The sequence below is a fragment of the Phyllostomus hastatus genome, unplaced genomic scaffold, assembly GCF_019186645.2.
Source record: "Phyllostomus hastatus isolate PE091 unplaced genomic scaffold, TTU_PhHast_1.1 phas_contig_198, whole genome shotgun sequence".
In the NCBI taxonomy this organism is placed as follows: domain Eukaryota; kingdom Metazoa; phylum Chordata; class Mammalia; order Chiroptera; family Phyllostomidae; genus Phyllostomus; species Phyllostomus hastatus.
The window spans coordinates 7106989-7132302 of record NW_025333715.1 but is presented as its reverse complement, the minus strand read 5'-3'; the positions used below and the strand labels follow the sequence as shown (position 1 = coordinate 7132302).

At 62.4% G+C, this 25314-nt stretch overlaps 1 protein-coding gene across 4 annotated transcripts; it reads right to left on the bottom strand.

Moving 5' to 3' along the window:
* Positions 1 to 229: 229 nt before the first annotated feature.
* Positions 230 to 25283, bottom strand: BAIAP2L2 (BAR/IMD domain containing adaptor protein 2 like 2). Of its 4 annotated transcripts, none has more exons than XM_045834804.1 (14): positions 24434 to 25283; positions 23526 to 23601; positions 22912 to 22998; positions 22431 to 22492; positions 11371 to 11442; positions 11064 to 11180; positions 10107 to 10253; positions 5322 to 5474; positions 4809 to 4950; positions 4405 to 4642; positions 1960 to 2271; positions 1580 to 1775; positions 938 to 981; positions 230 to 704 (listed from the first exon to the last, which is right to left on the bottom strand). In XM_045834804.1, exons 1-14 carry the CDS (start codon positions 24482 to 24484, stop codon positions 629 to 631), a joined length of 1773 nt encoding a protein of 590 aa, XP_045690760.1. In that variant the 5' UTR covers positions 24485 to 25283; the 3' UTR covers positions 230 to 628. The 4 variants fall into 4 exon arrangements, with proteins under 4 accessions (XP_045690760.1, XP_045690761.1, XP_045690762.1 ...); XM_045834805.1 differs by having other exon boundaries at positions 4809 to 4947; positions 24434 to 25281; XM_045834806.1 differs by lacking the exon at positions 24434 to 25283 and adding an exon at positions 23916 to 23979.
* Between the last annotated feature and the right edge of the window lie 31 nt (positions 25284 to 25314).

Here is a 25314-nt window from a genome sequence, read left to right as displayed (position 1 = left end):
TCCTCTGGAGAGGGAACCCTTCCCCGGTGCCAGCATGGGGTGTAGAGGTGGAGGCTTTAGGCTGGACCTAAAGACTCACTTGAATGAGGGTTGTGGGGGGCTACAGCGAGGCCCCCCAGGCACGGGCCAGGGCCCTGCAGGAGCCCCCTGACCCCGTTCTCCAGCGGGAGGGCCCCATCCCCACCCCACCCAGTCCCCCAAATCAGAGACCACCAGTTCTGCTGCCATGGGCACGTGCTTTATTTCTCATTGTTTACAAAAGTCCGATGGGACGGGCGTCAGGAGGGGGAGGGCCTCCTCCCACTGCGGTGGGGGAGGGGAGAGAGGTGGGGGCACGAGGCAGGCCCGCGGGAGAGTCCTGCGGCCCCGGAGGGGGAGGGGAAGGGACGGCTCCGTCCCCCATTCCCCCGCTTTATTTGGAAGGCCCCAGGCCCCGCGCGCGCGTGAGCCCCGGGGCTGCTCAGGCTGGGGTCACGGACAGGGGGAGGGCGCTGCCCCCAGCGCCAGGGCCCCAGCTTCTCGATCCGCTGCTGCTGCTGCTGCTGCTGCCGCCAACGCCGCGCCAGCTCCGGGCACCCCCTGGGCAGGGGGCGGGGCGACCTCACACCCAGCGGCGGGGGAAGGCACCTCAGCGGATGAGGGGCGCCGAGCGGTCATTGGTGACAGTGGGCCGCAGCTTGACGGTGGCGAAGGGGTTTGTGCCCCTGTGGAGGGAGGGGGGCTCAGGCAGAGGGCCAGGGTCTCCAGCGGCCCGTGGGTCCGGGGAAGGCAGCTGCACCCCCGCGCCGGGTGTCTGCCCCGCCTCCTGCCCGCATCACCTCACCTCCACTCACCTCCGCTTCCCCCTTACCTCCCTCCACTAAGCCCGCCCCGGGCCCCTTCTCCTCCCCCCGTGCCCCGCCGGCCCCCTCCCCACCGGGTCTGCTCCGGGACTCACCGCGGAAAGAGCTCTGGCGGGTGCTGCTCCCAGGACATGAGTTTCTGCGGTGGGGAGGGGGGAGGGCGGAGTTGGGGGGGGGCGAGCAAGCTCCTCCGCTCCTGCCCCCTCTCCTAGGGGGGCAGAGGACTGGCCCGGAGGTCCCCGCGGTGCCAGGCCCCCGGGAAGTGCGGCCCTGGAGTCCTGAAGCCCAGACTTCCATGGGTTTCAGGCTCGAGGAGCTTCTGGGCCAGAATGCCACCTCCAGGGCCAGCCAGGGCCCCCAGGGCAAGGCTGGGGGGACCCCCTGGGGAGGCGCTCGCTGTGCCCCCCACCCCCCGCCCAGCCCCCACACTACCCCGGCCCAGGCCGGGCCCCAGGCCCCTGGTCAGGCGTCCCCTCAGGAGGCAGGGAGGACAGCCCCCCCCCCCCCACAGGGCTCCCAGCAGGACCCCGGGGCTCTAGTTCCTGAGGTGAACACGTCTCCACCTGCCACCCGAGTCGGAGGCCCGCCCCACCCCGCCCTGCACAGCTGGGCAGACCGCGGTGGGCGGCGGGGCCCCCTGCCCGCACGGTGGCAAGGCGGGGAGGGTTACCTGGTCTGCGGTCTCCCTGCCCACGGGCCGACCCCGGGACTGAGGCAGCCGGGGGGAGAGGGCTCACCTTGACGTCGCCGGCCACCCCCATGCTGCCCATGCTACTGCGGCGGCTGCCCGGCAGGGGTGTGGGTGCGGGGCTGGGGGCGCGGCTCGGGGTCCGGGAGCGGGGCCGGCCGTCCCAGCACTCTGAGGGCGCCGGGGGGCTGCCTGGCCGGTCCAGGAGGTCATCCAGACTGTGGCTGCCCCGGAGCGGGTAGGACCTGAGTCCGGAGAACGGAGGGGGTGAGGGTCAGCCGGTCCGCAGCGGGGTGACAGGGGGCGCCCTTTCTCCGGCGGCCAACGGAGGCGGGGCCCACCCAGGACTGCCACTCACAGGTGCCCCCCACGTTGGGGGCTACCCCCACTGGAGTCCCCGCCCCTGCCCCAACTCTACCACCCAGGTACCTGGAGGGCAGCTCATTCATGGGGCTCATGGGGTTCATGGAGGTCACAGGGTTCAAGGCGTTCATGGGGTTCATGGGGTTCATGGAGGTCACAGGGTTCAAGGCGTTCATGGGGTTCATGGAGGTCACCGGGTTGAAGGCGTTCATGGGGTTCATGGAGGTCACCGGGTTCAAGGCGTTCATGGGGTTCATGGAGGTCACCGGGTTCAAGGCATTCATGGGGTTCAAGGCGTTCATGGGGTTCAAGGCATTCATGGGGTTCACGGGCACCTCCTCCAGGGGCTTCACATAGGCCTCGGGGAACCAGCCGCTCCTGTGGGGCGGAAGCAGAGGGTCCCTCAGCGAGGAGCCCACCAGCAGTGGCCCCGCACCACGTGTAAGGGGGTGCGGCCCCCCGGGCACTGATGGTGGGGCTTCACGGAGAGGGACTCGCTTAATCCCGTGAAAGAGGTCTTTCTCAGCGTTCAAGGCCACCAGTCCAGCCTCATGTCCCACCAGGGGCTGGGGCCCCTTAGGAAGAGGCACTAGAGGCCCGAGGAGGAAAGCGATGTGTCCCGGATCTGGGGCCACCACTTCAGCCCCTGCTCACTCGGCACCCGCCTCGCGGGGGTCCCGAAAGCCTGGCGGGAAGCGGACCCACAGACAGTGGCCCACAAGGGTGCCGGTGAAGGGCGGGGTCCACAGGCAACCGCGAGAGGCCGGGGTGGGGGGGCGCCCCAGCCCGGGGCCTGACTCCCAAGCCTGTGCGCTTCCCCTCTCAACCCAGCTGCTGCCCCCAGTCCTGGGGCCCCGGCACCCCGCTTCTGGGGCCTGTGCCTGGCTGGAAGCTCATCGCCGCAGCTGCAAGCGGCCGGGGCTGAGAGAGGCACTAGGACCGTGTCCCCGCGCCTTTTCAGGCTCCAAAGAACCTGCCAGATTCGGGCAGAACCACCGGGCAAACGTCCTCCGAAAAGCTGCCTTGGACTCCAGGGCCCAGGCGCAGCGCCCTCCCGTGGAGGCGACCGGAGCTACTCCGACCCCAGCCGGCGGAAGGAGACTGCCGCAGCACTGCCCACTCCGGTTTCCCGGAGACCGGCCGCCCCTGCTAGGACTGGCCACTCAAGTTCCTCTGACCCATGAGTCCCAGGAGAGGTGGGGCAGTCCCAGGAGTGTGGCCGGAGAGCCCGGGGCTAGGTCACTTATCCGGGCCCGGGAAGTCTGGAAGACTCCCGTCGGGGGTGGCGCCCTGCTGCCCTCGGCGGGTTCCCGCCATTCCTGCCATTCCTGCGCTGGGCCATCTGTCCCCCGCCAGCCCACCCTCCCATTCCTGGTCCGTGCAGTCTGTGCCATCCACCCGGCTATCTGCACACCTCTGTGCCTTACTGTACCATCCTGTCCACGCCACCACGCCTCTGTCCCCTCAGCCATCCGTGGTCCACGGGGGCAACCACCCATGGGCCGCTACTCCACTCTGTACCCACTAAACTATCCATCACCACCTGCCCGCTGCCTGCCCCCACCGCCGAGCCACTCCAGTCACCCATCAGCCTACGCACGCACCCCACGTCTGTACCTCCTCCTATGCCCCCAACTACCCATTATAGCCCCCACCTAGCCACCCACCTGCCCATCCGCTCACACAAGCGTGCACGCCCTCCCCACAAGACCACCTTCTCCTCTGTCCCCCTGTCCCCACTCCCAACCCACATGACTCCCTCCCACGCACGCAGGGACTCCGCCCTCTGCATCATCCGTTCCCACCCCCGCCCCTGTCCTTCATTCCTTCTCCATGAGCGGGAGTGGGAGAGGACACCACCGATGTCCACAAAGCCCTGCGGCGGGGATGGGGGGCACTGCCTGGCTGCAGCAGGCTCCCACCTCCCCCTCTCCCCCCAGCAGAAAGAGTGATCCCTGCCCCTCCCTTTCTGGCCGCCAACCCCGCTCTCCTCCCCCAGGCTTGTTGGCGACCACGACGCACTCTCCATGCCCGTCCACTCACGGCGTCAGACACAGACCAGGGTTTAGGGTCTTTAAGGATGTCCACGGCACAGGACTATGAGGAGAGCCTGCACGGTCCCAGCGCTGCCGGCTGCCTCCGTGCCGGCCTGGGGCGGCCCACCCATCCCTCCATCAGCGCTTGGGTCCGGCTGACTCCCCGGGGGCGGGGCGCTGCGCCGTCCCTCCCGGTGTCGGGTGCACAGCGGGTACGCAGGTAACAAGGTTTCCCAGTCCCCGTTCTGTGCCGCCCGCCCTGAGCGCCCTGAGCGCCCTGAGCGCCCTGAGCTCGGCGCGGGGGTGCGTCCTGCCCTCACTGAGTGGATGATGAGGGAGCTGAGGCGGCAGCAGGAGGGAGAAGGGGGAGATGGACGGGGCTCCGGGGAAGCAGAAGCAGCCTCAGTCGGAGCTGGAGCTCAGGCCTCCCGGGTCCCCTTCCCAGCCCACCCTGCAGGACCCGGCTCCCACTCACGTGGATGAGCCCTCCAGCTTGCCGTAGAGCCAGCCGTTCTGGGCCTCCGGCACTAGCACTTCCACGACGTCTCCGGCCGAGAAGCGCAGCAGCGTGTGGTTGGCGCCCTCCGAGTGGGAGACGAGGGCGCGGACCCTCCGGGTGCCCCCGCTGCCGCCGCCCCCGCCACTCGCCCCGCCTGGGCGCTCGCCGAAGGAGTTGGAGCGCGAGCGCTGGGCGCCGCTGGTGTAGAGCGAGGCTGCGGAATTGGGAGGACGCGGCAGCACGTGGGTGGGAAGTTCTCCCCCGTGTCTACCCTCATTCCCTCCCGTTGCAGCGCAACCTCTGTTCCTGTTCCCGGTCCCTGGTCCCCCACCCAGCCTCTCCGGCCCTCCCTCTGAGCTCCGGGCGCGGGGGGCACTCACAGGCAGACGGCGTCCTGGGCAGGGACCGGCGGTCTGGCTCCAGCTGGGATGCGGTCCTCGCCTCGGTGGGCTCGGGGCCGTAGGAGCCGGAGCCGTGCCGGCTGCGGGGGGAGCTGAACTCTCCCAGAGGCCTCTGGGGCTGCTAGGGGAGACGGGCAGGGGAGGGTGGGGCGGGGAGGGGCGGGGCCGAGCGCCCTAGTCCAGCCCCCACCCCCAGTCCCAGAAGTCCGCGTAGGGGTTCACGGGCCTGCGACCGCCGAACCACCAGGGGGGCGCGGAGGCCGCGCCGGGGCGGAAGGGCCAGCTGGGGGGCACTGCATAGAGCGGCACCCTGGGTGGGAGGAGGCTCCAGGCGGAGGGCCTCAGGCCCCAGGGTCCCACGCCCCAGGGCCCCACAGAGGGTGTAGGGGACAGCGGGGGCACGAACGGTGGCGGGGGCGCGAGTGGTGGCTCATATAGCGGCGGGGGCGCGAGTGGCGGCGCGAATAGCGGCGGGGGCGCCCAAGGCCTCACCATGTCCAGGCGGGTGGGCGTCAGGCGGCCCGAGGGGTAGGGCGGCCCCAGCACCGAGCCCAGCAGGCCTGGCGAGTGGGCGCGCGACGGGCTGCGGCTGGCTTCCGACTGCTCCTTCCACAGCACCACGCGGTTCTGCAGAATGCCCCGAGCCTGGTGGGGCGAGAACGCAGAGGTCGCCCAGATCTGAGCAGCTCTCAGATTCTGGGGCTCAGAAGGGGCACCCTAGACCTGGGGACTTGGGCCCTGCAAGCTGAGGAAGGAGATTTTCTAGCTGTTAGGAGCTAAGAAGATGGTGGTGTCCCTTGGGGTTCGCCCACCACCAGCCCACCCTCTTCTTGTCAAAGGCCACTCAGTTCCCGAGGGGCTCCCCCTGCCCCCTCTCCGTGTCCTTTGGGCAGAGCTCTCCCACTGCCCCCACACAGGAGTGCAAGGGGAACCTCGGCTGGCCACGCAGGTTACGCCATCCTCCTGGCTGCAGTGATGGACCCAGGGATGGCGCTTACCCAAAACTGCGACCACAGAATCCAATCCTAGTACTCACCCTGGAACAATCTGGAAAATATATATTCTTTCCCCTCATGGGGTTTGCTAAATAGGCAGTGTGAAGCCAACACAGGAAACTACAACTAAGCAACAGACACTGGCAAATTTCTGATGACATCTTGTGTGCTCCTGGATCCAGCCAGTCCTGAAACCCTTGAAATGCCCAGCAACTAAAATACTAAGCACCTTCACTGTTTAAGGCAGTTGGAGTAATGTTCTAAAGAGGCCTTTCAAATGCAGTTTTCCCAGTGCACCCCTGTAGTCTACGTAAGTGCCCCCTTTCTAGCACCCCCAATACCCCGGCCTCTGACTCTGCTTCAAGGCCTTCGAGGACACAAACTCAGCAGCTGACCATACCAACTTGGGATGGGAGGGCTTTAAGTGTCAGACCTGCGGTGTTTGTTGATCACGGTTTTCAGTTTCTGTTTTCTGATTCTGACATCCCAGGGTCCCGCTCTCCTGGAGCGGCCGCCCCTCCCAGGGCCTAGGTAATTCCTAGGGGCAGTGAGCACTGGCCCCTGAACGTGCCCGTCACATGCGAACCGACCAATCCAAACCAGTGCCCCCGCCCCTTCCTCGGACTCACACATCAAGCCAGCTGGTACTTCCCTGGCCCCAGGTCACCCCTGGAGCATGGAGCCCACCGAGGCCACGCAGACTGGCCACCTGAAACCTGCTTCAACCTGCCCGCCCTGCTTTGCCCCTTCCTCCCCTGAAAATCATGATGGGTGTCTGGGCCACGACATCCCCTCGCTGCTCTGGCCCTGGACCGGCCCCGGCGCGGCCCCGCGTGGCCCTGCAGAACTGTGCTGGGCAACACCACTTTTTCCAGTGGTGTGATCTGTGTCACCCCCACTCAGTCACTTCCGTCCATTAAGTCCCAGGTCCAATCAAAACTCGGCTCTCGAGCCCTGGCTGGCGTAGCTCAGTGGATTGAGCGCGGGCTGGGAACCAAAGTGTCCCAGGTTCAATTCCCAGCCAGGGTACATTCCTGGGTTGCAGGCCATAACCCCCAGCAACCGCACATTAATGTTTCTCTCTCTCTCTCTCTCCCCCCACTCCCTCCCTTCCCTCCCTAAAAATAAATAAATAAAATCTTAAAAAAAAAACAACAAAAAAACAACAACAACAACAAAAAAACTCGGCTCTCCAGTTAGAAAGGTCTCTCCTCCTTTCTAAACGTCCCCCGCCCCCAAGGCCAAGCTCAAGGCTGTCGCCTTAGGACTAATGGAAGCTGCCCTGGGTTGAGCATCCACTCTGTGCCCAACCCAGCCACAGGCTTCCCTGCCCCACCCGGTCCTCACAGCCGCCCTGGGAGGCAGCAGGTGCGGAGGGCGCAGTGGTCCCTGACCGCCGAGGGCCCACACCTGGACGCAGAGTGCGGCCCGCCCCGGGCTGGCCCCAGGAGGCCGCCTGTCCCTGCCCCTCAGTGACCACTCCCTTCTCCCTCCCGGGCTGGCTGCCCAAAGCCTCACCGTGATCTCGGGCAGCAAAAGGGCTCCGAGCCTCACGTCACGGGAGCGACCAGTCTGGGTGGCCGCCAGGGTCGCTCTCTCTGCTGCCCCTCATGAACGATGAGAAAACGCCCCACGACGAACGTCCGAGAGCTTGTTTCAGGGGCGGCGAGCAAAGCGAGACCATTAGGTTCCTCACACCATACTTTAAAAAGGTTTTTTCTGGGGGCTGTAGGCTCTGGGAGTGACGGCCCAGCCCCGAGTCCCGCCTGGACAGCACTCAGCCTCACGGGCTTCCCTCGGCCCTGCCCCCGGGCAGTGCCGCCCGTGCCTGGGGAGGAGCACGGTCCCAACGGGCGTCCCCAGCCGCAGAGGAGACCACGGGAAAAGCCTTTTTAATTGTGATGCAAGCCCCATAAACTAAAAAGACTGATAAATTTGCCTAAATGAAAATATATATATTTTTAGCCCTGGCCGGTGTGGCTCAGTAGATCGAGCACCAGCCTGAGGACGGAAAGGCCGCCTGTTCGATTCCCAGTCAGGGCGCAGGCCTGGGCTGCAGGCCAGGTCCCCAGCAGGGGGCGTGTGAGCGGCTACCACACACTGATGTTTCTCTCTCTTTCTCCTTCCCTTCCCCTTTCTCTGCAAGCAAATACATAAAATCTTTAAAAACATATGTTTTTTAAAATGTGGCAAAACCAACAATAAGCAAACTCAAATGCTAAACGACAAACTGGAAAAAATATTTGCAACTCGTTACCCAGAAAGGGTTAATTTCAGCGACATTTAAAGAGCTCCCACAAATTAACGGGAAGGTGCAGGGAGAGATGCCGACACAGAGCGGAGCTGAAAGGGGAGCCCACGGCTCTGAAAGGTGAAGACACGCCAGACCCGCGTGGGAGACCAGCACCAGGAAACGCTGTGCTGAGGCACCATGGGAGGGAGGGGGCGTGGACTAGACCTGGGCAGAGCCAGGGCGGGTGACAGGGACGCGACCGTGGGAAGGCTGCCTTCCTGGCCAGGAGTTACAGTTCTTTAAATCTTGTTCTAAAGCCTGTGCATGCTGCTGCAGTACCAGAACATGTATATGAATACTGACAGTTAAGTATCTTAGGGATCAGAGCTCCTATGTCCTGAGCCCGGCAGGGTCAGATGCCAAGCAACCTGTTCCTGCTCCTCGGGGAAGTCAGGCTCGTTCAGCCCACGCACCCCACCCCCAACCCCAGGTCACCCAGCAGGGGCAGCCAGCGAGGCAGCCACTTTCCTCTTAATGTGGGCGGTTAGCTGTCAGGACACAGGCAGAAAGGACTTTCCAAAGACACATACACGTGGACTGTAAGCCTCTGAGGACTGTTCAGCATGGCCAACCATCAGGGAAATGCCAATCAAACCCAGGATGAGAGAGCGCATCACAGCCACCAGGGCGGCTCCAATCAGAGAAAGAGAGGGGGGGGACAAGTACTGGCGGGGAGGTGGCCATGCTGGGGACTGCAGGGACAAAGTCACTGATCTGTGGGCGGATGCTGTCCCAATGTCCCTGGCCCTCCTCCTGCACGTCCCATCAGCGGCCTCTCTCAAGTGCCAACGGCTGGGCCAGGCAGGCAGGCAGGCAAGTCCCCGTGCCGGAAGGGCGACTGTGAGGTGTGGCCCCTGTGGGACCTTTACAGAAAAAGGGTGGGACACGGCCTTGACCACTGCTGGCTGGCAGAGGCCCAGGCAAGGACTGGGACTCGGGGTCCTAGTGGCGCAGCCCGCAGGGACACGCGGGTGGGGCAACGCCCAGTGTCCCCCCGAGTGTGGCCTGGGAGGGGCTGCCGGCTTTCCCGAGTTCCGGGCCACAGGCTGGGGCCGCTGCCGGCCCACGAGGCACCGTTTTGCAGCTTAGAGACAGGTGCCCCTGTGCACGGACAGAGCCTGGCGAGATGGGTAGCAACAGCAGACTTTCCAGGTGAGAGAAGGGGAAAGCATGGCCACCCAACCAACCGACCGGAACAAGCGCAGCAGGAAAAGGGGAAACCACACAGTGAGCACCGGTGAGCCAGTCAGCCAGAAAGAGCAGACAGGCGCATCGGCTGCCCGGTGACACGGAACAGACGGAGTCCTCCACTAGGGAGACAGACGTCAGAGTCAAAGACACAAGCAGAGCTGCACTTCAGGGACCGAAACAGACTTAAAGCAAAGAGACAAGAGACGAGGGAGTGGGGAGGGCACACTGGCCCGACGGACTGGAAGTGAGAGCATCGGACCGTGTGCCCGGGGCAGGGGGCGCCCGCGCGGCACACCCGTGGAGCAGGGCTGACGGCCGTACACCCAACGGTGCCACGCCGCACCTCGCAGAACCCAGAAGGCAAACCCCACGGGGACGACAGCGGGGCGCGGAGAAGCCTGCCTGGCCCAGCAAACAGAAGAGCAGGCACCGGGAGGGTCTAAGTTGTAGGGAAAACGACCAGACGGTAACTGGGTGGACCTGCGACTCGGTGAACTTCTGCATGGTGGCCGCACACAAGCAGGAATGAACACTATACGTGGTTCACACGGGAGTGAGTACGCGCACAGGTTACTGAGCGAACGTGAGAATAAACAAAACCTTGAGTGAATGATGACTCTCCGATGATACCAATAAACACAGAAATAAACCAAGATGCCGATGGAAAGTGAGTAAATGAAAGGAGGATCCACCGGACCCAGGAAGGAAGAAGGAAGAGGAGGGAAGGAGGGAAATTCCGGGCCAGCCCCCAGCGCACGGCCCCGGGGCCCCGCCCCCACCCCCGCCTGCCGCGCTCACCCGGCCGAAAAACTGCAGGAAGGTGTTGGAGAGCAGCAGGTGCTTCTCGGCCAGGAACCGGTAGCGCCGCCTCTCTTCCAGCTCGGCCGCCCGCTGGCTCTCGGACACGAAGGCCTGCATCTGCGCGTGCAGCCGGTTCACGCTCTCCTGGGAGAAGGGGGTCTGGCTGGAGGCGGGCATGGGCCGCAGCCTTCCCGGCCTTCCTGACCCAGCCGCCTCCTCCTGGAGGCCTCCCCGGAACACCCCCTGGGCTGCCCTGGCTCCCAGGCCTGCCCTCTTGTGGGCGGCTTCACCCTCATGAGCTCGGCAGTGTCCCCCCTTCCCACTGCCCGCCAGGCAGGGCTGGGGGTGTGTGACCATCCCTTCGTCCCCAGCAATCAGCACAGGGCCCAGCCCAGAGATGGGGCCCTGGGAGGCCAGTTTTATGAAAGTGCCAATGAGTTAACAAACCCCCTATACTTGGGAGGGAGGATTCTGAAAAGAAATGTGAGCTTATTGAAGCAACCGGAAGGGAAGAGAGGGAGGGAGCCGGAGGTTTTGGAGACAGAGGCCAGGGATGGGGGCGGGGGGGTTGTGGGCTGGCCTCAGGAACCACTGACTGCACAGCATGGCAGGGCCTGGGCAGTGGGGCGGGGAAGGGTGGTGGGACTGTGGGAGGGTCGCGCCTTCCCTACCGGGTTCGGGAGCCCGTGACTGACGGTCTCAGCTTCGCTCAGTGAAGTGGGGAAGCAAGGGAGGTGCTAGGGCTTTGGAGGGGGCCTGGGGCACCTGGGAGGGCCGGGGAGTGACAGGGAAGGGGCCGTGCTCAGGGTGTCCCTGAGACCAGTGACTCCCACCCGGCCAGGGGCTGGCTGACCGCCACAGCAGAGGGGAGAGGCTGCGGCACGCCACACGGGCGCAGTCGGCCTGGTCTGGTGCCGCTGCGGGAGCTCAGGGGGTGCCGGAGGGCCCTCGCACCTTCATCTCCCGCACATTCTTGTCCCTCTTCCGCTCCATGCGCCACAGCTCGGACATGCACTTCTCCAGGTTGGCAGCTCGGTGGCGGTACTCGATCTCGTAGTGCTGGCGGCTGTCCTTGGGTGGGGGGGGAGATGTGGGGGGAGACCCCGCGTCAGAAGCTGGAGATGCCCGGCCCATGGGTCAGAGTGCTGGACAGGGACAGGGGGGCTCAGCCGGGAACGTGCCCACAACCCGGGGCCGCCCAATGCCCATCGTTGACCTCTACGTGTCCCTGTGTCACATGGGAAAAGGTGGCCAGACTCACTTTGATGAACTGCATGTCCAGCTTGGTGTTCTTCTCCATGTGCTGCAGCAGGTCTCCGTGGAACGTCTGCACCTGCGTGAAGTGCAGGGCGGGGCTGATCAGGGCAGCCCTTCTCAGGCCCCAGCATCCCTTGCATTGCCCACTTGAATACAGTGCCCACCACGTGCTAATGTGCCAGGCACCTGCCCAGTCGCCGGAGAAATGGACATAAGAGAGCGCCTGGGTGGAGGGCAGATCAAATGGTTGGTGACGCAAAGCAGTGCAGGACCTCACTCGAGACCCCCTCGGCGACTGTGCCAGCGGCCCCTGGTTCCCACTCTCGGTCTCAGTCTGTGCTCTGGTGATGCCCCTCGCTGCGCCCAGTTCCCCGCCACCCTCCAACACCCGCCGGCCCGACTGCCCCAGGCGGGGTCCTCGCCCAGTCGTCTTGTTCCTGGAGCGTGCGCACGTGCGCTCACTGTCCGCCCCTCCGGCCCCAGGGCAGGCTCTCCTGCTGGGCCCCTGCTCGGCCCCTTTGTATGAGCCGCGGCTGCGGTGGCCACGGGCCCGGTCTCACCCATCTCTGTGTCCCTGGCACCGTGGGCAGGGCTGGGCCCACAAAAACACTCCAGACTGTGGGGGGCCTTAGCTCTGGGGCAGCATGGTCCCATGACAGGCGAGAGGGGGACCATCTGGGGGACCAGGACGCCGGGGAAGGGCACCGAGCTCAGTCCCAGGAGAGCCAGGTCCTAGTTCTGGCTGTGTCTCAGATGTGCTTTGTGACTTTGGACAAGTTGCTGCCCCTCTCTGGGCCTCAGTTTCCCCATCTGTCATAGCGGAGCCTTGGCCAGATGCCCTCCAAGGTCCAGCCTTGTAAACCTCGTGAGATTGGATTCTGGGGGCCTCGGCGGCCACCTGGCGCATTCCCCGTGTGTCCCCATCGGCATTCCCTGGGCCACTCTGCACTGCAAGTCCTTCCAGTGCCCTCTTCACCCCTGAGTTCAGGTGGCACAGGGAGCGAACAGGAGCGAGAGTCTCTGACCCCACTGCCACGTCCACCTCCGGGGGCCCTCCGCCGGCGCCCGGGCCCTACCCCCTGCACGGGGCCCTGCGCTGTGCTCGGGTAGCTCGGTCCCGGGGCCTCAGGCATCGCCCCGGAGAGGAATGCTGGTGGTTCCCCCCCAGGAGGCAGAAAGAACTTGTAACTATAGAAGTTCTGAATTGTAACCTTTTCTCCAACAGCTGTTTCCGAAGCCTTGGTAACTGCTGGTCTCTAAGGGAGCTTGAGTGTGGTCTCCCCAGGACTGGCCATGCCAGAAACCCCGAGTATGTGCATGTGTGTGTGTGTGTGTGTGTGTGTGTGTGTGTGCATGTGTGTGCACGCGTGTCAGTGTTACGAGCTGTGCTGAGTGCACACGTCTGCCTTATGGGGCCCCTTTTCCGCTGGACCTAGTAGGACGGGGCTTCTTGACCGGCATCTGCGGGGCCTCCCGGCAGGGAGGCGCCCCACCCTCCCGCTGGCTCTGGCTGAGGACACGGCTCAGGGCTCCTGCCTGGACACAGAGCGTGGGCCCCTTTGAAACTGCCCGACAGAAACGAGGAGGCGCCTGCAGACGCGGGGCTGAGGCGGGCCCTGAGAGCCCAGGCACGCCGTCACCCGAGCACAAACACAGAGGGTGGCTGGTGCCTGGAGGGCGGACCAGGTCCACCCTGAAGGCCACGGGGCGTGTCTAGAGGGCACAAAATCAACAGAACAGACGTGCCGGCGACGCCTGCGTGACTGCAGAGCTGGCCTGCCGAGATGAGGAGGGGGCGGGGGGCTGTCACAAAGGTGGGTGCGGCAGGCAGGGCGACAGCTGGGCCAGCTGCGGGCCCGGGAGGCCCGGCTGCAGGGGGCTTTGCCAGCGTCCCTGGGCCACTGGCCGCCGACAAGCTGGGGGCTCCCCCACCCCGTCACTCTGTCCCCCTCCTCCCAGTCCTCCTGCTGGGAAGGACCGCTATTGAGCACGCTGCCCCCCCGCCACAGGACGTCACTCGTCTTCCGGGCCCGTGTGACCCGCGTCCCACCGTGCGCGTTAGAGCAGGGCGGCGGGATCACAATGCTTCCCTCTTCCCGGCACTCCCCGGGACCGCAGACAGGGAGCGGCCCCAGACCCAGGCGGGCCCAGGCACCTCCGGGTTCATGGGAAGTCCTTGGCGGGCTCCTAGGAAGTCGGGCACTGGGAGGATGACACTGGAGGTGGACTCTGAGCTCTTGCTGTGGAGGGACTGTCAATAATCAGCAGACTGCTTGTGGAATAAGCAAGTCACACACCCCAGGGCAGGCTGGGGAAGGCCCAGCGGGTCGGGACAGACCCACCCTCCCTAGCTCGGCCTCCCGCACGCACTTCGTGAGTGCATCCTCTAAGCCCCTCTGCAGAAGGGGCTCAGCCAGAAGCCAGAGGGCAGCGCCGCTGGTGACAACGTGCACCGCAAGCTCTGTGTATGAGTGACCCCAGCCACCCCAGAGAGCCTTCCGCCATCCCTGCAGGAACACCCCCCGCCCCCCAGACAGAGCGGCCTCTGTGCGCGGACCCTCTCCCCTCTCTGCTCACTAGTTCGTGGGTGGGCCCCACTCAGGCTGCGCCCCACCATGCCCACAGACACTCTGCCGTCCCCGTCACGGAGGCTCCACGGTGCTGAGTCAGCTCTCGGGACTCACCACGCGTCATCACTGGACCCGGCGACCACTGCGCCTCCTTCCCTCGGCCTCCGGCCCAGCACCCTCCCCTGGTGTTCCTCGCACCCGCCACCCTCTGGGCCTCGTCCCTGAGCCCCACCCCCTCCCTCCCTCTGGGAGCTCACACAGTCCGCACGCTCACGACTCCCAGATGCGCCGCCCCCCACCTCACCTCGCCCCCAAACTCGGCCTCTCCAACCTCACAGCCGAGGACTCCACTGTCCACTTGGTTCTCGGGCCGTCATCTCGTACTCGCCGTGTCCAGCACTGAGCTCTGATCCCCCCCCGCCCCCTGTGGGTCCACACCCAGGGTTCCCACCTCAGCTAACGGCAACTCCACCTGTCCCGGCGGTCAGGTGAAAACCTTGGAGTCACCTGGACTTTCCTCTTTCCTTTGCAATGGACGTCCGACCCATCAGCAGTCTTCCTGGTCCCACACGCGGCCTGCTCTCTTCTCACCAGCACCCCCACGGCAGCCCCCTGGCCAGGCCCCCTGGCCAAGCCCCCACGCCTGCCCTGGGCTACCGCGGCAGCCTGTGAGCTGGTCCTCCTGCCTCCATGCTTGTCCTCCGCTGCCACCTGACTCTTCGCCCAGGAGCCACAGCGACCCCACTGAAGAGCAGGCCGAACAACGCACAAGCGGAAAGTGACGTTTTACAGTGCCACTTACAGATGACTTCATACTTTATATAAAGAATATAAAGATAAATCTATCGAAACATACACAAGACTGCTACACGGAACATGAGACACTGCTATGAAAAATAAACAGGGAGGTGTGCCATGTTCAGGGGTCAAAGGACTCGCTATTGTTGAGATGGCCACTGTTTACAGATCGATACAATCCCTATGGCAACCCCAGCAGGTGAGCTTAGAGAAATTGACAAGTAATTCTTGAACTTACACGGACATGCAAAGGATCTTGAATGGACTAGGCAATTTGAAAAAGAAGAACAAAATTCTCAGACCACTTGATGGCAAACCTTACTATAAAGTTACAGTAATTAACAGTGTGGTATTGGCAATGGGTAGACAAAGAAATTGATGGAGGCCCCTGGCTGGCGTAGCTCAGTGGATTGAGCGCGGGCTGCGAACCAAAGTATCGCAGGTTCAATTCCCCGTCAGGGCACATGCCTGGGTTGCAGGCCATAACCCCCAGCAACCACACATTGATGTTTCTCTCTCTTTCTCCGTCCCTTCCCTCTCTAAAAATAAATAAATAAATCTTAAAAAAAAAGAAATCGATGGAGCAAGGTGGGGCATTCACAAATAGACTACACGCGTGAGACAGACCAATTCTGGACCGAGACGCCAAGTCCAGTGAGCAGGGAAAGGGAGGGCTTTTTGAAGGTTTGGGAACGGCCAAGTATCTGTACTCGGAGAACAACCCCGACTCCCTCTCAGGTCACACACAGAAATAAATCTGAGCTGGGTCCTAGCAGTGCACGTAAAGCCCAGGATATGCAGCTTCTGCAAGGAAACTTGGGAAAGTATCTTTGCAGCGGGGGCAGGTGAAGATTTCTTGGGTCGGAGATAAGCCCAAGCCATTTTTTAAAAAATTGCCAAATTGGGCTTCATAAAAATTTTAACATATCACCATCGACGACAGTGACCTACGAAAAGACTAAACAAACACTCGTGAAGAAGCTACACAAACGTCCAACAAGCCCATTAAAAGCCACCAGTCATCAGGATACACAAAGCACAGCACCGCGAGGCCCGCCACCCCGCACCCCGTACCCCTGGGAACGGCGGGAGCAGAACGGACTAGCGGTGGGGACGTGGGCAACGGTGCAGGAGGGCCACGGTGGCTCTCAGGCCCTGCCGCGGGAGCGCAGGCAAGTGCAAGGACTTTGGAGAGCTCTCCGGAGGTTTCTCACAAAGCCAAACACGTGTCAGCCCTCTGACCCAGGGTTTCCACTCCTCGGCACTCACCGCAGACACATGGAGCTGCACCCACAAAAAGACTTGTACGAGAATGTTCGAGGCAGGCCTATTTCTAACAAGTCCCTATGGGAAGCAGCCCCACAGCCACTGACAGTGAATGGGCAGACAAGCAGTGACAGCATGCACAATCATCGAACACCACACAGCGCCGGCACATGCAACACCACGCGTTACATGTGCGGACACTGCCCTGAGTGAGTGCGGCAGCACGCAGAGAAACGCGCATCATACAGTTCCACTTCCGGCTCGTTCTGCGACAGGCCAGACTCAGCTCCAGAGACAGGATCGAGGCCCTGATGCCTCTGGGTGAAAAGGGACAGCGAGGGCACCGGGGAACTCCAGGCTGACGGGAACCCTGTCTGGCCAGCAGGGTGGCTGCAGGGTGTGCGCACGAGGTCGAAACTCACCCAACTCAACACTTAAGAACTCAGCGTTTTACTGCACGAAAACTCTCCCGTGATGAAAACTAATTTCACATAAAAATAGGGAAAGAAAACCTTCGACGTTAAATCCAACAAAGTGACTGTGAGAAAGGAGAGAGTAAGGCCCAGAAGGACATCCCCGCAGACAACGAGAGTGCAGCAGAGGCGTCGGCCCATGAACCAGGCGTTAAGAAGATGACACAGGGCTGGGAAGGGGCAATGTGGGTATGAATTAGAGAAGTTCATACCCACTAGAGAAATGGGTGACAGGATTCAAGAGGGAATTAGAAGTTTATTTTCTAAAGATTTTACTTATTTATTTTTAGAGAAAGGGGGAGCAAGGGAACAAGAAAGGAAGAGAAACATCAACATGTGGTTGCCTCTCGCACACTCCCAACTGGGGACCTGGCCCGCAACCCAGGCATGTGCCCTGGCTGGGGATTGAACTGGTGACCCTTTGGTTTGCCGGCCAGCACTCAGTCCACTGAGCCACACCAGCCAGGGTGAGAATTAGAAATTTAAAAAGAAAAACATATGTTTAGTAACAAAGGCAATACACAACAAAGTAATAACACAACAGAGAATGCCTCAGGAGAAGTATAAAAATTTTTTAAATAAAGAAGAAACAAAGAAATAGGAAGAGAATATTTTGGGGGTGAGGGCAATGAAAATGTTTTAAAATTAGATAGTGGGGCAGTTTTAAAACTGTGACTATACTAAAAACCTCTGAATTGTACTCTCTTGGGAAGGGTGGTTTTTATGGAATGTGAATCACATCCTGGTGAGGTGGAGGTGTATGTCTATCACACCAACCTTTAGCTGTCTATCCATGTATCTGGCTCTCTACGTCTACATCTACATCCGCATGATAGGGCTCGATTATGGGCTCCGTTCTCACTCCAGATATTAAACCATAATATTTAGAAGTAAAGGGGAAAAAAGAAATAAAGAAAAAAAGTAGAAATGACCAAGACGAAGAGACATATTAAAAATAGGCTATGAAGATTAAACACACAGATAACAGCAGTTTTGAAGAAGAAATACAAAAGGGAACAAAAACATTCTAAAAACTTTAATTCAAAAGAACTTTTTCTGAAACTAAAAACAAAAGATTTGAAATTATGTTTTGAAAGAGTACACCACGTAACTGAGAATGCTGACCCACCCTGACCGGTATTGAGGCAGGTCCTGGGAAAATCACTAGAACTGAGAAAAAGAAAGAGAAGGAAGTCTTTTGGGCATCTAGGCAAAAGCCAACAACAAGTGATTTATGATGGAGAAAATAAATAGTTAGACTTTCAAACAGCCATGTTCAACGTTAGAAGAAAAGCATGTTTAAGATCGTCAGAAACGGGAGAAAGAGAAAGAAGGAGGGAGGGAGGGAGGGAAAGAGGGAGGAAGGGAGGAGGGAGCCAAGGATTTCACGCCAACAAAACCGGCTCCCGGGTGTAACTAAGCGCTACCTCCGCGGCAGGACTCGGAGAGCACGGCTCACTCCAGCCCTCCCGCGGGGACCCCTGCAGAACAGGCTTCCACGGGACGGAGACCAGTGCTGAGCATCAAAGACGCAGCCGCCTGTGAACAAGGCCCGTGAGGGCCAAAGGGGGCGGCAAGGCCTGTGACAGCTCTGCACTCCGGCCGAGGAGACACAGCACGACAACTTCAGGAGAGGGGCAAGCAGGGGGACAGCAAACGCGACACGGATGCGAGCTGTGTCCGGAAGGCGCACGGGAGGTGGCGGCGTCAGTGAGTTAGTCCTCGTTCGGAGACGGTGCTGGTGTGATGGGGGTGAGTGAGGACCCCTGACGCGGACCGAAGACCCTGGTGTAACACACGGGGGGAAGCGAAGACCCCGTGAGGCTGCGTGTGAGCTGGAAGTACCAGTATGAGTTTATAAGCACCTTATCTTTAAATACATGGTACATGTAGTCATGTATCTACAGTGTTCACACACGTGTGCCTACGTGCATATGAGCGTGTGTGTACCACACACATGTACACATGTGTGCACGCACAGTACTGGCCACTGAAAAGACCCAGAAACACCCAGCCGGCAGCGGTGAAAAGCCTTGGCGCCCGGACTCGGGAGGGTCCGGGTGGGGAGGGGCCGTCTGGCCAGGCGGGGCCGCTGGGAAGTCGGGCCTGCCAGGGTCGCACCACAGGGGTCAGGAGCTGGACTCCAGAGGCTTCACTGCCCGAACAGAGGACGTTCTCGACTCCAAACAAAACCAGTAACTATCAGATCGGCTTAAATCTACGATCCGGAGGACACCGCAGCACACCACAGTAATCGTGCTAGTTAGAAGAGTAAACCCATCGGTCACCCTCAGAGGTGACGGGGCAGTGAAGGGAGGCGCTGGCCTCCCCGCCGCCCCGCCTTCCCCCTGCCTTCCCCGTGTGCGTCAGGTCACTGGGCAGCAGGCGGCAGACAAGGAGAGGTGACGCTTCGAGAAACATCCCCGTCAGGAGCGAAGGGGCATCCGAGTGGCAGCGCTTCCTGACCCCCAGCCCGTGGCTGCGTCTGCACACGCTGAGCCTCCACGGCTGCTAGTGACCACACGGTGGCGGGCGGGACGTGCCTCCGACGGACGACCCAGCACCGCCCCACCCCCGCAGCCTCGCCAGAGGGACGGGACCCGAGTGGACCGGGCCTCTACAGCCAGAGGACAGAGGCACGGGCGAGGCTGCGCTGGGAGCGTGTGACCCACAAGTTCCAGGCTGTGGACCCCGGCCGTCCGCTGGTGCCGGGGCCTCCGACAGGTGAGATGTAAGGAAAGACGTGGAGGGGATGGAAGGGGGTCAGCAGATGAAGAGATTCAAACACGTATTTTAAAAAACCAGCAAGACCAAAATCTAGTGTGTAGGGGTGCACGCTGTCATCAGCGACAAAGGAACACAGGCTGTGCCAGACCTGTGGTCATGTTGGGAGGGAGGGAAGGAGGGCGGTGATTCTGATGGGGGCACCTGGAGGGGCTGCCGGGGAGGCTGCAACCAGCCCGGGTTCTTGGCCTGGGCGGTGGGTGCACGGGTGGGTCTGCCGATTGTGGCCCACTGAGGTTTAGTGTGTTCAGCGGACGCTTCAGGTCCTGCATGTCAGCTCACGTCAGAGACCCACACCCGAGTGAGGCCCTGCCTCGCCTTTCCTCGGCACAGTGCGACGATGCCCCCTCCTGGGCGGAGAGGCCCCGGCGGGTGGCTGGTCCTCTGCGCCACGCCCGCCCTCACTGTCTTCACGCCCTTCCAAGTGCTGTTCCCTCCGTGCAGAATGCGCTTCCCTGCGAGTCCGCCTGGCTCCTCCTCGCCTCCTCCCGGCCCTCCTCCCAGCGTCACCTTTCTGGTGATGCCGCCTCTGAGTATCTGTGAAAACAGGCGCCCCTGCCCTGGCCAGGGGGCTCAGCTGGTTGGTGCATCATCCCATACACTGAAAGGTTGTGGGTTCGATCCCTGTCCAGGGCACACACCTAGGTCACAGGTTCGATCCCCAGTCAGGGCACATACAACCAATCAATGTTTCTCTCTCACATTGATGTTTCTCTCCCTCTCTTTCTCTCTCTCTCTCCTCTCCCTTCCTCTCTCTGTAAAATCAATAAACATTTCCTCAGTGAGAAAAAAATTATGTTCCTCCAGCCCGTCCTATCCCCTTCCCTGCTGTTTCCTCTGGGGCCTATTTTGCATCTAACCTGCCACACACACACACACACAGCCTAGCCTTGGGTTTGGCCTGGCTCCGCCCTGGGGCGGGGCAGGGTGGGGCTTCCGTGTGCCTGATGGACCCCCGCGCCCACGACACTGCCTGGCGCGAGGCAGTCAGTGGTTGCCCAACGAACGAGTCAGGAGGACGGCCCCAGGAGTGCTGGGGCCTGGGCGGTTCTGGGTTCTGGCCCAGGGCCCTGCCCTGCTGTCACAGCCAAGACGCCGGTGCCCAGAGATGGCAGCTCTTTTTACAAAGCGGGCCTGGGTGACACTCGTCCCTGCGCAGCCCAGGGGTTCCACAAGTGACATGGAGAGCCGTCAAACACGAGGACAGGAGGCCCCTGGCTGCCAGCGGGAGCTGGGCCGCACGGCACCCTGCGGAGTGGCTGGAGGGGGCGCAGGCTCAGTGCCACGTGCCCCTCAGGGTGTCCGGGAGACGGGCCCGGGACGCCTTTCTCGCGTGTGGGTGGACACACAGTTTCTGCTGCTAACACTGTTCACACATGGTGAACAAACGGCTGAGCATTTAATGGGGTCTCCAAAGGACACCCTGACTTTCAGGGTTCCCTTCACGCACCCCTGAGAGCCACGAACTGTCATAATTAGTGGAAATTCCCTTCAGAACCCCCCGAGGCCTCCATCCCCACCCCCGCCCCCACTCCGCCCTGGCTCCCGAGCTCCGGCCCACGTCTGCCCGGGGGATGTCACGCTCATGCCCACTCGGGGGCCCTCTCTCCTCCCCGTCCGGCCAAGCCCGCCCCCCTTCAAAGCTCATCCTCTCCTCCCAGGCAGCGAAGCCCCGCGCGGTGCCGGTCCCCACCCCAGGCCCTGGAGCTCCAGAGAGAAGATCATGTCCCACTCCTCCGGACCTTGGTCCAACACCTGGAGGCCACGGTGACTCGTGGGGCAGCCACCAACGTGTCAGCCCTCCAGCGGTACCAACACCAGTATCAGCAGTTGCAACCCTCCCCAGCTCCTCAGCCGTATAGCCAGGTATACGGTGATGCTAAAGGGATAGAGACACCTTATAGCATCAAAAGGGGGGACTGTGACAGGACCTACCGTGCAGTAGCTATTCCCAGATAGCAGCTGGGACAGCAGCCAGCCCCAGATAAGCAGTTATCTCAAGGTCGTGCGCTAGCCCTGCTTTCTGCTCCTGCGTGCCCACTTCCAGCAGCTGCACTCCCCCCCGCCCCCTTTGCCTCTGTAACAAGGATACAAATCAGCCCCAGTCTAAAACTCGGGGCCCAGAATTTGGAATTTATCTCCCCCGGGTCCGCATGCATGAATAAAACCCCACTTCGCAAACTCCGAGGCCGTCTGAGTCATCTTTTCCATAACACCACTGGGGCTCCCAGTCGTGGCAGGGACACAGAGGTGTCACTTCCAACCATCACGACCGGGACACACAAAGGGGCCGGGGGCCAGGGTGAAGGGTGTGCACTCATTCACTTCAACTAACCCTCCCAAGGATCCTACAGGGCAGTTAGTATAGCCGTCTCCGTTTCACAGACAGGCAAACGGAGGCCCAGAAAGGTTGCGTAGCTCGTCCAAGGTCACAAAGCCAGTAGCCGGTGGAGCGGGTGCTCTGGCTGCAGAGCTCACTTTCTTATCTGCCACGTGCTCAGAACAGATGGGCGCATCTGTCGGGAGTCCAGAGGGAGGAGGGACCGAACCTGCCTAGGAGCCAGGGGGGGCTTCCTGGAGGAGGGGGCAACTGTGCTAGACAGCAGGGGTGGGGGCTTCAGGCTGAGAGGACAGCATGAGAGAAGCCCGGCGGGGGGGGGGGGGGGGTAGGCTAGACTGTGTCTGGTGGGCACAGCCCGTCAGGGTGGTTGGGGGGCGTGGGTAATGCCAGGGCGCTGCCAGGTCAGCAGGGCCCGCGGGTCCTCCCCGAAGAGCCCGGGGTTTAGTCCTGTGGGCAGCCGGGGCTGGCAGGGCTGTTCTCACAGGCGGGACAGGTCGGGCGGGACAGGTCTGCCCGATGGCTGCTCCAGGAGAGGGCGGGCAGGGCCGGAGGTGGGGAGGGGCCCCGGGGCTACAGCCCTCTCTCTCCTGGCTCCTTCCCTCACTCTGAGATCCTGGGCGGGGGGCTGCATCTCTGAGACTCAGTTTCCCCCTCTGTAACCTGGAGGCAGAAATGGCACCTGCCTCCCTGGTGGCTGGAGGCCGGAAGAAGACATTGCAGATAAACGTGCCCAGCAGAGCCAGGCTGGGCTGGTGTTGCCGCGTCCCTAGGGCCTCAGGAAGTCCTCCCTGAGAAAGGATGTGGGCAGGTGACCCCCTAGGCCAGTACTCACCACCACCTCCAGGTCGGAATTCAAGTGTCGCTGGGTGTCCGACATCTGCACCAAGATCTCACCTACGGGCCCAGAGAACCACAGCTTCATGAGGGGAACCTGCCCTGCCCACCCTCTTCCTGCCAGAAGCTTCCAGAAGGGCCTGCCTGAGGCTGCATTTCTGGACCAAAGTCCTGGGATTTCCCATGTGACTCTAGGACTCGGGGCAGCACCTGTCCCAGCACCTGTCCCAGCCCGGCAGGGAGGGGTGGGGAGGGGCTCGGGCTCCGGGCTGCAGGGCCTGGGCTTTTGTGGGGGCGGACTTCCTGGAAGGGCAAGATTACAAAAGCAATGCCTTCTGGGACCCGAGGCTGAGGGGCAAGGCAGCCCTGGCCCGAGGGGAGGCAGCGGGAAGGCAGGCAGAGCATCTCTCCGGAGCCTGGGCAGCAGAAGGCCTGGGCGGGGGGGGGGGGGGGGGCACAGCGGGACGGGGAGCCCTCACCCAGGATCTGTGACGTGGAACTCTGCAGGGCCTGCTCCCCGATCTTCTGTATGGCGTTGAAGTACACCTCGGCTGCCTCCGACAGAGCTGCGTGGGGAGGAGGAGTGGGTGCGGCTGCCCCCCCTTCTGCAGACCCCTCCCTCCATCAGGACAGGGTGCAGGGGACACTGTGGGATCTGGCTTGGATGCACGTGAGGGGGCACACTGGGTGGGGTGGGTCTGTCCTGGGCTGGGGGGTGCAGGCATCTCTGTGAGCCCATCGGGAGGGTGGGCGCAGGTGTCGGGGGCATGGAGTGGGGGTGGGTGAGGGGTGGGCTCCAGCTGCTGGTGGGGGAAGCAGACTTTGACTCTGAAGGCAGAGAGGGTTTGTGGGGGCAGTTGGCTCCAGGTGTGTCCCAGCCTGTCCATTGCACAGATGACGCGGGACGCTCTGTCCACAGCCCTGGTGGAGGGTGTGTTGCTGGGAAATGGTGAGTGGCTGTCCAATGTGAAGTATAGAGAACATGGGTGGGGGTACAGAGAACATGGGTGGGGGTGCAGGGAACGTGGGTGGGGGTGCGTGCGTCTGTGTACAGCGGACAGGGCGGGGCGGGGGCCTGTGGCCAGGCACTCACCGTGGAAGGCCCGCAGGTAGTTGTTCCCCAGGTACACCAGGTTCTCCAGGGCGGGGTTGAACTGCTCCATGATGCTCTGGACCCCGAGGGCAAGGGGAGGGGGGATCAGTGGGACAGGAAGAAATGAAGGCCAGAAGCAAGTCGCTGGGCCCCTGAAGCAGGGCACCCCTGGCCCCAGTGAGGGGCCTCCAGAACCTAGGGGAGCCCCCCTAGAACCCTGGTGGCAGGGATGGCTCTGGGCTTGGACTTCGGTCTTGGTTCAAATCCCTGCAGCCCTGCCGCCTCCCTCCGTGACCTTGAACAAGCTGTTTGACCTCTCTGGCCTCAGTGTTCTCATCTATCCAACCAGGTGATTTTTTAACTCTACAGGTGGGGTGTTTGGAGGCTTACATGGAAAAGGGTCCTGCACACAGTCGGTGCTCAATAAATGTCTGTGGGGATGGCAGCGACTCCCCTGGAGTGGGGCAGCAAGGCTGAGTGAGGGGCTCAGCAACAAGAGAGAGACAGACACAGACAGACACACACACACAGACACAGACAGACAGATAGGCACAGGCGCAGGGACACAGAGCGAAGCTGCCAGTTGGCCGTCTGGACCCCCTGCTCCGAGCTACAGCCACGCCGGGCCCTGTCCCGCCTCGCCCAGCGTGGCAGAGCCGTCTCAGCAGGCCTGCCACTCGCCGGGGACTGCAGACAAACCCCTCCCTGGGGCCTCAGTTGGGGCTGGGGTGGTGAGTGCCTTCCCCCAGAAGTCCCCACGGTGCCCAGTGCTCAGCCCAGCCCGGCCCCACATCTTTCTTGCCAGAATATTCCACAGCCACACTCACCCTCTGTACCCCTGAGCTGGCCCGAGCCCCACACCCTGGGACAGGGTGCTCTGGCCCCGGGCTGGCTGCAGGTGCGCTCACCTTGTAGATCGCCATGGTGGACCTGTAGAACTGGTCCATCTCGGGGGCCATGGGCGGCCGCGCCCAGGTGCTGAGCAGAGGCTGAGCAGAGGCTGGGCGCAGGGCGGGGAGCACGGGGGTCCCGAGGCAGTGCCCACTGCTCAGCAGGCAGTGCAGGAGGCCGCAGAGCGGGACTCGGAGACGGAGGCCGGCCTCGGAGGGGGTGGCAGCTTAATTATTCACCAGCCAGGGATGTCAGCGCGCGATCTGGATCTGGGGCGTAACCGGACCCCGCGGGGACGGCATCCTGTGACGCAGGCCGGTTCGTGTGACCTGCCCTTCAATTATTTACCCCTCGGAGCCGTGGCCGGCAGGCACGCGTGGGTGAGCCACTCTCCCAGACCACCTCCCCCTCCAAGACAAGGCTTCATCGGGCCAGCCGGGACCCCTGGCTCTGGGGGATCCCTGACCTTCACCTGCCATGGCGGGTACTGCCCACCCAATTGGGCTGGGACTGCTCGTCGCCCTCCCCCAGGGCCCCCCGGCAAACCCCCTGGAGCCCGAGCACACCCACGGGCCACCACTGTTGCCAGGCTCCGTCTCTGCCCTGAGCCCCTCAGGCCAGACCTGCACTTCAAGGGCCCATGCCCCACGCCCTCTGCGCCTGCCCAGCTCCTCTGCAAGTTGGCGAGGGGACAGCGCCAGCTCCAATGTCACACAGGCCTGGGGGCCAACCTTGGCCCTGCTCGCTCACTGAGACCGCCTGAGCCCCGTCCCTCCCTGGCCTCCCACCCTGGGGCAGGGGGGCCTGACTGCCGCCTCTGAACACCCTTGCCAGCCTGATTTGGGGGCCAGGGGGAAACACGAGGCACCTCCACCCCAGGGAGCCCAGAAAACAGAGC